Source organism: Geosmithia morbida (genome assembly GCF_012550715.1).
Source record: "Geosmithia morbida isolate 1262 chromosome Unknown scaffold_10, whole genome shotgun sequence".
Lineage (NCBI taxonomy): Eukaryota > Fungi > Ascomycota > Sordariomycetes > Hypocreales > Bionectriaceae > Geosmithia > Geosmithia morbida.
In genome coordinates this window covers 528603-542267 of record NW_023336197.1, presented here as the reverse complement: position 1 = coordinate 542267, position 13665 = coordinate 528603, and the positions used below count along the sequence as shown (strand labels likewise).

The window sequence follows — 13665 nt, the reverse complement described above, 5'->3', positions numbered from 1 at the left end:
AGGTCAGAGTGTCAGGTCGGAGAGAGAGAGCCGCGGTGGTCAGGAATGGCTGTCCATGGCTTGGCTGGGTCATGCATGGCATCGCACCAGTCGCTCTTTTTCGGTCTCCAGTCGCGGTCGGCCGGACGGTGGTAACCTTGAAGCAAGGACCCTACTCTCTCTCTCTCTCTCCCTCCCTCCCTGATAGGTGTGTGTGTTTCAAAAGCAGGGACAGCAAAGCAACCGAGTTATTATTGATAATATGCGTGCACTGTCCCCGAACACTGAGTACTAGTCGGTGCAGGTCACTACTCTCCGGCAGTGCAGTGTATAATATTAATCAATATGTACGGAGTTTATTTTTTTTTTATGTATGGTCTCTCGGATGTGACCTCCCAGCGCGTCTGTGTGTACGCACAATCGTCTGTGTGGCATAAATTTGGAGATTGGGGGGGGGGGGGGGGGGGGGGGGGGGGTGGTGCGTGTGGGTTTGTGTAGGTGTGTGTGTGTGTGTGCGGGAATACCATGACGTCAAGCGTAGATGCAAAAAAAATTTTAAAAATAAAATTTTTTGATATTTGTGGCTCTCTAGTCCGTGATACCTCATGAGAAGGGCAGCACCACAGCGATAGTGCGATTCTTCTGCCCACAGTGCTTGAGTCTACGCAATGATGGTACTGATGGTGCTTCTTTGCGGTGGTAATATTTCTCTACACCTGCCCAAGAGGCGAAACCCAATCGCACCTGCCGCCACCGCCATCACCACCGCCACTCACCTCATAGGCTATCACCATCTTGTCCGAGGGAAGGTGCGAACGACTGCATGTTGCCGGTTACATCGGCTCCCTTCCTTTGTTTCCGCATTTACACGCACACGCACACGCTTTCCACGCCTCAAGTCTCACTCTTTACATCTCACACACAACTCGTACGACTATTATTCCTGTGCTCTATACTCACGCAGCTTCTCTCCATGCTCTCTCCACCCTCCCTCCCTCTCTCTCTCTGTCCTTCTCCTTCTCCTTCTCTCTCTCTCCTTCTCCTTCTCTCTCGCTCCTTCTCCTTCTCTCTCGCTCCTTCTCCTTCTCTCTCTCTCTGTCTACATGTGCCTGTTCCGTATGTACCACAGGTTGCGCAACACGCTAAAGGCCGAAACACCAATGTTTGACGAATGATCACGGCCGTGAGCCGAGGAATCTCCACTTCCTTCCGACATCCACAGCATCATCTTGCAGATTCGGGTAAACTTTGACCGACCACTTCTGCCCCTCCCCACCCGCGTGGTCCATGCGACCGTCTTGGGATGTCGAAGGTTGAATTGAAACCGACTAGGAGAGACGCTAACACTGTCGGAGCGTCCTTTTTCAAGAGACGGACCATATTAAAAAATAAAGAAAGAAGAGAAAAGAAAAGAGGATCTCTACGGACTACGGGTAGACTCTGGACTCTAGAGCCGAACCTGCCCGCTCTACCTTGGTGCCGATTGGCGATGACCCATTTATCTGCTCCTCTCTCGCCTTCTTTCGCCTTGTCGCGATGGTGCCCGTTCATGGGCCGACCCAGTACGCGGGGACCCTCTTCTTGCCTTGTATGTACTGAGTTCCGAGTCCTGACACATACCGCGGAGAGCGGCTCTCATGGTACGTAGTATTGGTTCTTTGCATGCATGACCTCGCAACCTCGCACACATACCCTCGTGCCAGGCTACCGCAGCGGATCAAGATGCATCTCGCCACATGTTGCCCAACATCCGATATATCTCTAGAGGAGAGATATCTTCGGGCTAGCCGCTCCGTTACACGACCTCGCGACCCGTGATTCTGTGTTTCCCTGTGCGAGGGAACCCAAGATATCGGCTATCATGCCGTGACGCGTTTTGGGACTCAACAATCGACGGGTTGCATCCCTCCATCTTCTTTCTCTCTCTTCTCTTTATCATTATCATCTACGAGCACGGGTACTAGTAAGTATCTTCCCTTGTGTGCGCGCGTTTATCAGAGGCCGCTCTGCTCGATTGTCTGTCCTCCCACCGGCGCACGTCCCCCCACCGGCGGCCGGCCTGCCTCTTTTTTTTCTCTCCTACTTGATCAGTAAGCCCACGGTCGGCGACTCTTCAAGACAAGGGTTCTCCGGCCCCGTACTTGGGACCACACCTACCACGACCGGCGCCTTTTTTTTTTTTTCGCCCCCCTCCTCCTGCTACCTCGGCTCTCACGATTTCCAGATTCAGGGGGCGATCGCTAGCTACTACACTACACCCAATCCCCGTAGTACTGCTAATAGTACGGTGTCGCTACCGGTGATATCGTAACGGGGTCGTTCACTACGACATAATACGGACAAGGCCAAGACCGAGGCCAAGACCGTCCGGGCCTCCAAGCTGTGAAGAGCATATCCACCAGACCCCCTAGTCGGTGACAGTCTGTTTGGAGTGGCAGGGGACTTATGTAAGTCCCCCCCCCCCCCCCCCGTCACGGCTTATTATATTCCGTCCCCAGCGGGTACGAGCGGGTACGAGCCATGAGGTCATCTGCCAAGGCGCTTGTGCTTGTGCTGTAGCCGGCTCTAGGCTACCAAATACTCCGTGCTCTCTCTCTCTCTCTCTCTCTCTCTCTCTCTCTCGTGACATTCGTGACATTAGTCAGGATACGTGCGATGCGAAACGACCCTGGTGGAGTGTCCTCATGGCGGAATGGAGCACGGTCCATCGAGCCACGGGGATGTTGTCGAATTCCGCCTTGCTTTGTGAGAGCGGTATCAAATATCGGTCCATCAATGATGCTACTACTGACTGGTTCCTGATGACGGTGCCGAATGATGCTACCTACCCTCTACTATCTGCTATTCTACTACCTACTACTACCTACTACTTACTACCTACTATCTGCTACCTGCTAGCGCGTCGTGGGCCCCCAAGGAGGCCGAGGCCGAAAGCTATCGCAGGCTGAGACGCATCTATGCACATGAAGAGGTTGCTGGTTTTTTTGTTTTTTTGTTTTTTTTGTTTTTTTGTCTGTTTTTTGACCCGTCCAGATACTGAACCGACCACTCTCCATCTCCAATTCAACTCAGAGAACGTTCTAACCCTCTAAAAAAAAAAGGGGGGGGGGGTGGTATATCACTGTCGACCCCAGTCGCGGTGGGCACGTGCGAGAGAGGGGACGGTCTTCCGGGCCTGGCAGACGACGGCCAATGCAGCAAGGCAGGCAAGTCCCTGCCACATTTCCGCCCTAACAGGCGTCCGGATCTAGGCAGGGAATCAGATCAGGGGTTCTCGAGAGAGCAAGAGTCGAGAAGCATGTCGACTCCGCAATGGCAGTTGACAAGGTTGCATATCGATGGCCGTCTGGCATCATATGTCAAGCGGTAACTAATCCCAATAGGGTAGCGTCTTTCGAGGGAAGAATGTGATACTCTGCCGGGTAGGGGGATGTACGAGTGTAGGGGTATATCAAGGTGTTTTTTTTTTGTTTTTCTTTTGGGGGGTTTTTTTTTTTGACAAAGGTGCCAAGGCAGCACAGCTGGCTGTTGTCGTGATTGTCAAGCTGGTGCGAGACGACATGACGGTCAGGTTGGTTCATTCTGAAGTCACGATTACGTCCAGACTGATACGAGACTTTGCCGACATGGTCGATCATCCGACCCCCTTTCCCCCCCTGAGCCCTACACAGATTAATTATATGTAATGATAAGACTCTCTTGAACCTGACCTCGACGGAATTAGCCTGTCGAGTGATTAAATCTGGCGGTACGTGTACCTCGTACATGGCTGATATGCAGAGATGGTAGGAAACGGAGGAACCCTTTTGGGATGAGTGGAAAGAAGGTTGACGGGGGTTGAGACTATTTTTTGGGGAATTTGTGATTTTATATATATCTTCTTCCCCCCTCATCATCGTACGACATGTGAGTCCTTCAATCTTCTTTCTAGGCAGAAGAGGTAGGGACGGTGTATGGAGTAAGTAATACTCACTGCATGTAGACATGGGTGGTTTGGGTTGGGTTGGGGGGGGGGGGGGGTTTTTAAAAACCCCCCTCTTTTTTCAAAAAAAAAAAAAAAAAAAAAAAAAAAAAAAAAAAAAAAAAAAAGGCCCCAAAGAGACCACCCCCCTCCCATGTTACATGAAAGTACGAGTATTCATAGCCTGTGGGTATCCGTACATGGTGATGCTGGTATTCGGTGGGAGCATGAGTACATGTATCTTGATGTATCGGCACGTACCTGTAAGTAATCTGTACTTGTAGTGACGGAAGCCAACGATGCATGCAGGGTAATGTTTCTATTTTTAGATACTCTCTTCTTCTTTTCTTATGATCATCTGTACATGTATTCATGTAATCCGTACTCGTGCTTGTACAGCTCGTACGGTAGCCTGCAGGCAGGCAGGCTCTACCGAGAATATGAAGGAAATCATCTGCAGAGGGATTCTCGTACGGAGTGTTACAGCAACGCTAAATGACTCGACCTTGTGTCACTATGATGGCCCTAAACGATTTTCTCTTTTTTTTTTTTTTTTTTTTTTTTTCATTTCTTTTCCCCCTTGTCTTTGAAGTGTTTTTTTTTTTTTTCCTTCAATTTTTTTCAATCTTTATTACTTTTGGCATCTTATCCTGGTTTGTTGTGTACGTGCGTGTATGTGTGCTGTGTCGTTCATGAAAGTGACGACACCAACCTGGAGTGCAGAGTGACTGGTGAAGATGCACATGCAGTTTCCGTGAAGGCCGCATTTCGCCACCGCTGTCCTTGTTGTCCTCTGTCGCCGTCGGTGTTGCTGTTGCTGCTGCTGTCGTCGTTGTTGTCGTTATCATCTTCTTCCAGCGCAGCCTTGAGGCTGGGATGTAACCATGTTCCTCCCCCCCCCCCCCTTTCCAGGGACTAGGATAGGGGAGTAGGGATTGAAATTGGGATAGACCCAGAGGTTGACGCTCTACAGTATGGCAATCAATCATACGAGATATATTATCAGTCTTGATCGACCCCATGGCGATACAACGTTTCACTCCAATGGCAGGTTCAGAGCTGTATGCGGTGTCAGATGTCTGGCGATACTCGCTGCCATGTCTATCGCATGGAATATACATATCATTTTCTTCATTTCTTCAAGGCTAAGGGATCCTCTTCTGTTCTTCCCTCTTCTTCCTTTTTTTTTTTTGGAAAAAAAAAAGGAATGGATGAAAAGAGGGCATGGCTTTCAGTTAAACAAGACAGCCCTACAAAGAAAAAAAAGGCAAAAAGAACAAAACCAGGTTTCCCTTCATCTCTCCATTGACAAGGAAAAAAGAGAAGAAGAAAAGACAGCCATCTACTACTGTTCGAAACATGTGCCTGATTCGGACAAACTTGCCAGCCAAAAACCCCCAACCCTCGACCCTCAACCCTGCACCCCCCCCCCCCCCCCCCCCCCCCCCCCCCCCCCCCCCCCCCCCCCCCCCCCCCCCCCCCCCCCCCCCCCCCCCCCCCCCCCCCCCCGGCATCGCGGAACTGGAATCACCCGCAAGGCTACTGCTACCATTCTAACCATTCAATCACTATCCCGTACCCCAGGCATCAAATCAGCTTGTTTCCTCTGCCGGAGGAGTGAAAAAGTATCTGACCCTTGCTGCCGTTGACGCTGTGTAACCCAACCCGACCCGACCCAACCCCGTCCTGTGCGTATCCTGAGACACATGGTCGAATCTACGGGAGGAGACGGAAAGAGTGCAGGGTGGGAAGACGGAGAAGAGCTGGACAAGGGGGAGGGGAATGTCTGAGAGAGAAACTCGGGGAAAGAAAGATGACAGAGTACAAGGTTCACGTAAGTCATGCTACAGATTACAGATTGCAAATGGCAAATAACCATGTCATCTATCTATCCGTACTCGGTAATTAATGTTGGAGCGTAGCCGTCGTGACTGTCCAACTCGTCAATATACGATAGAGCGTCTTTTTTTTTTTTTTTTTTGGGGGGGGGGGGGGGGGGGGGGAGAGGGAGGTTAGAAGCGGTGACATTCTATATGCCGGTCTGTTCTGGATGCCGGTCGGTTCTGGATGCCGGTCTGATTCTAGATGCCGGTCTGATTCTAGATGCCGGTATCGATTCTGTCTTACATATGCCGGTATCGATTCTAGGTGCCGGTCTGTTCTAGACGTCGGTTGCTTTCCATATAATGTCGGACTCTTCTTCAGGTTTAGACGGAGAGGCTTTACGGAGAGTTTCAGGGCTGTAGAGTTCCCGAAGTGTGAAGGGAAAGAAGAGAAGTATGTAGGAGATGGAGTGATGATAAAAAAAGGGGGGCGGCGGCGGGCGGACGGTATAGCATGCTAAGAGGATATCAAAAAAAAAAAAAATTTCCAAGGAAGATGATAATAATAAACAATAAATAATAAATAAAAAAAGAGTTGTGGTGAGAAATGTCATCTCATCTACAGACCATGACACGACCCAGCACAGTTTGACCGCCCTCGGAGTTACGGATTCAACCCACATCGAGATGAGCGGGAMCGRAGAGKRSGGRGRGTACGGAGTTAGATGACGAGTATCATGCTGGGTGTTATATATTGTATGTTATATATGTGTAATCTGTATCCGTACTCATACTCGTACTCTCCTACCCGTCACCATCACTCCCTACTCCATACCGATCATACTCCGTACTCTCTCTCTCTCTCTCCCTCTCCCTCACCAGTCACGACTCCATGCCGCTACATTACTCCGCGCTCCGTACACGTCACTCCGTATATTCTCGAGCATTGCATCCTACCCTCTACACCGAAACAGAGAGGGTTACCCTTGCATATTGATCAAGTGTGAGCTTGACAGAGAGAGAGGAGAGAGGAAAAAGGGAAACATGTCCTGCTTATGCTATATAAGTGCTGTGCCATAACATGACAATAACGTGTATATATCGTACATCGTATATATACATGTAATGCTCGGTAGCATCTACGCAGGTAAGAGTATGCGGCTTTCGACGGTCGTGCTGTAACGTTTCTTTCTCTTCTCCTTTTTTTCTTCAAGCCTTTCCCACTTTTTAGTTTTCACGATACACGCGAGGGACTCTTGACTCTGTAGTGTACGGCTACATATCCATGGCTACATATCCATGTCTACAGATTCGAAACAAGAACAAGAACATCAAGAACAACAACCGGAAAAAAAGAAGAGAAGAAGAAGAAGGAAGAAGAAAGAAGAAGAGGGTCGATTCCTTTCATCGACACCTCTTCACGACACCTCATCAGAAAGGGAGGGGGGCCCGATTTCACGATAAATGACGAAAAATGAGAAGAATAGAGATCTATACCCTTCCCTTCCCTTCCTTCCCTCTCCTTCTCCTTCGTAAAAATATGGAAGGGGGGGGGGGGGGCGAAATCGGACCTTGAAGTGGAGAGAAAGAGAGACGTTTATTTTTATTTATATATATATATATATATTTGATTTAAAATAAAAGTGTGAATGGTATTTTAGTTCAAACCTTCTCACGGTGCGGATTTCGGCGGAATAGATACTCGTACAGATGAATCGAGAAAAAAAAAACCCCCTCTAGGCTCTAAAGGAGTATTACATCCCACATCATCCCTGACAGCCTAATGATTCAATACTAACCAGGTTAACTCCCAGGTAGGACTATACAATGTACAGAAGAGGTTGGAAACTTGCATTATACATATATATATATATATATATACATAATATGCATTCATATCGAAACATCTTTTTCAATGCTTTATTCATTCTTCCACCCATCCACTCATTCTTTATTAGATATATATATACATATATATATACATATATATATACTTCTCTATTGTCATATTGGCATCCTTCTACCCGTCTTATTTTTCCACCTTGTTTTTTTTGGTAGTACGAATACATGGAAACCTTGCCATTGGTAGAATGTATTTGTTCTTCTTCCTTTTTTTTTTTTTTTTTTTTGGTGTAACATGTCAAGAAAAGTGTCCAGGCAAGAAGAATATTGTAGTGGTCATATCGTTGCTTACCTTCAATAGCGCGCGTAGCTAGTAGACGATCACGCAAGGTGCACCAGACCACACCCCCCCCCCCCCTTCCAGATGAAGGGCCGTAGCGGTTTGTCATCATCTTTACTTGCTGTTCCAGCTCACAAGGCTATATATATAAAACAGGTGAGATGGTAATGGTTTACCACTGGCCTGAGGCAGCGACATCGGTTCCGGAATAACCATTCTCCATGCAGCATGGTTTCTGTATTTTTCTAGTTGGTCGAGGAGGAAGACAAGAGCATAAGAATACGGAAGAAGAGTACAAAAAAAAAAAAATACCATTGTTTGTTTTTTTTTTTTTCCATCTTACCAAGAAAACGGACGGATCAGTCATACATCCTGTTACCGAGTACGGCTGGCCGTTTCTGCTTCGAGAGGCTTGGCCATTTTTCCTCCCCAGGAAGACTTGGCCATCTCTTGTAGGCTTGGCCCCCCCCCCCCCCGGGGGTGCCATGTCTAGTTGGATTCATTGCCACTTGCCATCATCGCCATCCATTGCCATTCATCGCTCTCGTGTGGAGGGAATGCGACAAGACGACAGACTTGCGACGAGTCGTCCCCGGTCGTAGACCTTTATTCCGGCGCCGTCTCGCTACCGCCGGTCTCGCCTTTTCACGCGGCGCGTTGTATGGAGATGATGGAGGTGCTTTGGCCCCTTTCAGAAGAAGAAAAGGCCCCGGTAGTCATGTCAATCTTCTATCCAAGGGAGGGAGGATGAGACTGTATATACATCTATACATCTATACGTCTATACATCTATACATCCATTGTCGGTGATGTTCTGCTTAGAGGTCTGAGGCCCAGATCCGGGCCGGAGTAACAATCATACGGCGTTTTGGCGGTGTTTGTAAACCGTCACTTCTCTGCTCAAGAGTAGAGATTGTAGGAGGTGACAAGACAAACCAGCAAAAAAAAAGAAGACGATATGATATTACCCAAGGATGGAGGGAAATAGTACACACCTTTCCTAGCGTTCTAGCCATCAAGAGCGAGTAGGTAGCTGTAAGCTCTTTCATCCTTGGGCAATATTACATGGCCTTCTTTTTTTCTTGTAATGGATGGGACCAGTACCACCTAGAGAATCAGGTATTGCCAGCTATAGGCGAAACCAATGTACATTTATATATATTTATCTATTTATATATGTATTTATCTATATATGTATTTAAAAAAGGCTCTCTGCTAATGCACATGCACATGCAACTTGCAACTGCAAGCTGATTACATTCGCATCATGGCAAGTATAGATGTAGTTTTGTAATTCTTTTTTTTTTCTCTTCTCGTCAGGTCATCTTTCCTCTCTCGTCAGATCATCCGTCTCCTCTCTTGTTAGAATAGGCAATTCCTGCTGAACACGTCTGTACTCCATAATCTACCACCGAGACTCAATCATGGAGCTGCGTCACATTAGTGTGCTTACCCTACACGCTCACACTCCTGCAGGCTACGGCACAGAAACATCATGCATGATCCAATTGGGAAAAGAAAAAAAAAAGTGATTTCCATCTAATGCATCCTTGTTCAGAGAAGAGAAAAAGAAAAGAAAAAAGCCCCATCTGATGTAGGGATTGAAGAGTACGAGGTGAGAATGACAAAAAAAGATGAGAGCAAGAGTAATAGAGCAGGTGAGAGGAAAAAAAATATTTAGAGATGATGGGAAAAAGAAGAAAAAAAAATAAAAATCTAATCTAGGGTAACTATATATATAAAATGATGGGAGTAAGAGCCTAACATAAAAGAAAATGACCATGGGAAAAAAAAAAGAGAAAAAAAAAGAGAAAAAAAAAAGACTCCTCCCCCCCCCCTTCTCTTCCAAGACACTTTTTTTCTCGTTTGCTTCGCTCTCTCTCTCTCTCTCTCTCATAGGGATGACGATCCTTTTTTTTTTTTCCATATCCCCATGCACTGATCCTTCTCTTCTCTGAAAAAGAAAAAGAAACATCCCTGACCGGCCATCCCTGATCAGTCATCCCCGACTTTCTCTAGACAGAAGAAAGAATGAGGAATACTCTTACCATGCTCCTCCCATATTTGCCCGCCCATGCATCCCGCTCCTCATCCTGTAGACGGAATCAGAAATCCCGGTTCCCTTGGACCCCCAAGGCAGTGTTGTGTGTGTATGCGTGTGTGTGTGTGTGTGTATAGACTCCCTAGGCCCTTGCTCTTTCTTTCCTCGTCTTCTCTTCCGCTGTGCATCTGAGGGATTAGTATATCCTGCTCTTCTTCCTTGTTCTCGACACTGCGTCTCTCTCTATCTCTCCCTCTCTCTCTTTTTTTGTTTTGTTTTTTTGTTTTTTGTTTTATAGATTTTTTTTTTACAAGTAGCCCCCCTCTTCTTGTCTTCTTGTCTCATCCCATCCCTGCCCCCCTCTCAATCCCCTTTCCTTGCTCGTCAGGAGAAAGAAAAATCTTGTCGTGGAACCGTCCCTCTGCTCTTCAGATCACATCGTAAATTTTTGCGTCAGTCTCTGCTGTTCCTCCTGGGGCAGCTGGTTGATAAAGTCTCCGAATTGGGGCATCATCTGTTTGAAAGCCGAGAGGATCTGTGGTCGAGTACAGGTTAGCCCATGCTTCTCTCTTCTCATCTTCTCCTCTCTGTTCGGAGGCATATATATATATATAAATATATTCGAGAGGGCATCTCACATTCTGAAACACCTCGTGCAGCTCCGTCTTGAGAGGCTCCTCCAGATTCCCGTCGTCGTACCGAGCGATGGTGACGAAGTAATTCTTGAGCATGCTCTCCATCGAGTGCGGGTTCTGCGCCACCACCATCGAGAAGCCCTTGAGCGCCGTCGCCTTCTCGTCCGAGTCCTCGAGCTCGACCATGGCCGCCAGGAAGTCCTCGGCAAAGACGCCGAGCTGCGGCGCCATCTGCTCCGGGCACGCGAGGCCCATCCGGCCCAGCGCGATCGCCCCGTTCTCCTGCAGGCCCTTGGGCACGCTCGGGTTCGACAGCATCTCGACGAAGCGCTGCATCAGGTCCGGCACCCACGGCGACATGCCCTCGCCATACTGCATCGCGATCTCGCCGCACGACCAGCCCGCGTTGTTGACCACGCCGAAGCTGGCCTCGACGTCCTCGTCCAGCACGCTGTCCATGTCCAGCTGCTTGACCAGCATCGGCATCACCGTCGGCAGGTACTTCTGCAGCTCCGGGAAGACGTATCGCGCGCAGTCGCCCAGCAGCGCGTACGCCGACTGCCGCACCTCGTCCGCCGGGTCCTCCAGGCAGAAGCCCACCAGCTCGAAGAAGGACTGCTGCGGCGACCGCACCAGCTCCAGCGACTTGGCCTCGCCCAGCGACTGGATGATGGCGCTCAGCAGGTCCAGGCTGGTGATGAGGAAATCCTTGTCCGGCTGGTCCATCCCCGGGTTGCTCGCCGCTGTCAGCGTCTGCTCCAGGTTGTTGTGGATGATGCCGACGCACCGCCCAAAGATGGTCGGCGCGTACGGCGAGAACGAGTCGCCCAGCGCCAGCGCCACGTACGACAGGCACTCGAGCAGCGGGAACAGCTCCCGCGACTGGTCCGTCACCGCACCGTACCTCTCGATCAGCGCCGGCATCAGCTGCCCCGACAGCTCCGGCCGCGCCATGAACGGGCCCAGGCGCTCGGCCAGCGTCTGCACGCAGTCGTACAGTATGTACATGTTGCGGTCCTTGTACCTGCCGAAGCAGCGCACGAACTGCTGCACGATCGGCCCGCAGTACGGCTCCAGGTTCGCCCCCGCCTTCTCCTCCAGGTTGGCAAACGCCGACGCACCCGCCTCCTGCACCTTCTTGTTCCTGTCCAGCATCTTGCGGAGGATGCCGTCCATCATGGGGACGAAGAACTGCTCCTTCTGCGCCGGGTCCTCCAGGCTGGCCGCCCACTCCGAGTAGCGGCCGAGCGTCCAGCAGGTGATCTGCCTCACGATCGGCTCCTGGTCCTCGAGGAGCGAGATGAGGTACGGCACCAGCTCCGGCAGGTGCGGCACCACCGCGTCCATGCAGCCGTCGGCCACGGCGCCCAGGGCCAGCACCGCCGCCTCGCGCTGAGGCCACTCCGCGTGCTTGAGGTTCTGCGACAGGTACGGGAGGATGGCCTCGAAGACGGGGCCGTGGAAGTCGCTGGCAAACACGTCCAGCGCCGCCGCCGAGCACTTGCGCACCGTCCACTTCTCGTCGGGGCTCGCGTCGTCTCCGTCGTCGAACCCGTCAACCTCTCCCTCCTCGACGTCGTCGTCCATGCCGACCTTGGCGTAGCCGCCGCCCAGCTTGGCGCCGTCGGCGTCCGCCGCGTCGGCATTCTTCGCGCCGAGGCGACCCTTCTTGCTCTGCGCAAAGGTCGGCTTGATGTCCTCCTGGCGGTCCTCCTCTTCCTCGTCGTCCGAGAGGCCTCCGAGCAGGGCGATGTCCTCGCCGCTGTACACCATGCAGCTCAGCAGGACGGGGATGATCTTGTTGATGTAGGGCTCGAGGGCCTTCCACAGGTTGTGATGCTCGCCGATGGCCAGCCAGAACTCGGCCGCCTCGCACGCGAGCTCCTCGTCCTCGCTCGTCTGCTGGCTGAGGATGTAGTCGACCAGACCCTCGATGTGGGGCTGCAGCTTGTCCGGCCGAGTCTCGACCAGGTTGACAAAGGCGCGGCAGACCTGGCGGCGGACGTCCGGGTCTGCGTCGCTCGATAGGATGAAGAGATGCTGGAGGAGGTCGTCGACCGAGTTCAACATGGCTTGCGAGTTGCGCGGGGTGAAGACGTTGATGGCCGTCAGGGCCGAGGCGCGGACCTTGGGCAGCGGGCTCTTGGTGGCGGCAATGAGCTGGGGAAGGACGTAGTTGAGTGGCCTCTGGCCGTTGACCTCCTTCGTGAGGGCCCGGAAGTTGTCCTCGCAGATCTTGCACAGGGCCGACATGGCACCCTCCTGGGCCTCGTTGGACGACCGGCCCGACGCGTTTCCAACCAGGTCGAGCAGCTGGGGCAGCAGCTCAGGCCAGCCGAGCAGTCCACCGCGCTGGATGATCTCGGTGGCGATGTTTCCGGCAAAGTTGCGGATCTGCGAGTTCTTGTCCTGCAGGCACATGGGGACCGCGAGCTTGACGAGTTCCAGGTTCGAGGGCGAGAAGGACTTCCACTCGGTCCGCACGTTGTTCTTTAGCATGATTCCGGCCGCCGAACGGACCAGGTGATACTCTTGCTCATTGTAGGGAACTCCCTCTGGAGATTGGGCACTCGAGAAGATGAAGGCTAGGTAGTTGTTGAAGTCGGGGGCTGCCTTGGCTTGCTCGAGCATCTGTGCATCGGGGGGCGAGGTAACCGACCCATGATCAGCGCGCGCCAACCACGACGGGAGGGGACAGATAAGAAGGTACGGTCAAAGACTCACGAGCTCAGACTGCTTCTGCGCATTCTTGTCGAATCCGCTGAGGGAATCCTTGAGGCAGGCAGCGAGCTGCCTCAGCGAGTCGGTCGACGGTTGCCAGGACATGGCTAGGTTTTCGAGGGCCCGGGGGGAGAACCGCCCGAGTGTAAAGGTTTTATCGTAATGCGTATAGGACGACGGTCGTGTGGGTATTCAGGGCGATCAATCGTGTGGAGGGAAGCTCAGCGATGCCTTGCGACAAGTCGGCAAGTCAGTAAGTAAGAAAAGAAAGGTCCATGGTGAGAGCCCGCTCTTTGTCGCCAGGTGGTGATATCGGTGGGGGG

The 13665-nt window shown here is 51.2% G+C and overlaps 1 protein-coding gene across 1 annotated transcript; it reads right to left on the bottom strand.

Annotated features, from left to right (window-relative positions):
* Window positions 1-10419: 10419 nt before the first annotated feature.
* GMORB2_1658 (uncharacterized protein) lies at window positions 10420-13447 on the bottom strand (the record flags this gene model as incomplete). Its single annotated transcript, XM_035463639.1, has 3 exons — window positions 10420-10521; window positions 10625-13252; window positions 13346-13447. 3 exons carry the CDS (start codon window positions 13445-13447, stop codon window positions 10420-10422), a joined length of 2832 nt encoding a protein of 943 aa, XP_035320470.1.
* Between the last annotated feature and the right edge of the window lie 218 nt (window positions 13448-13665).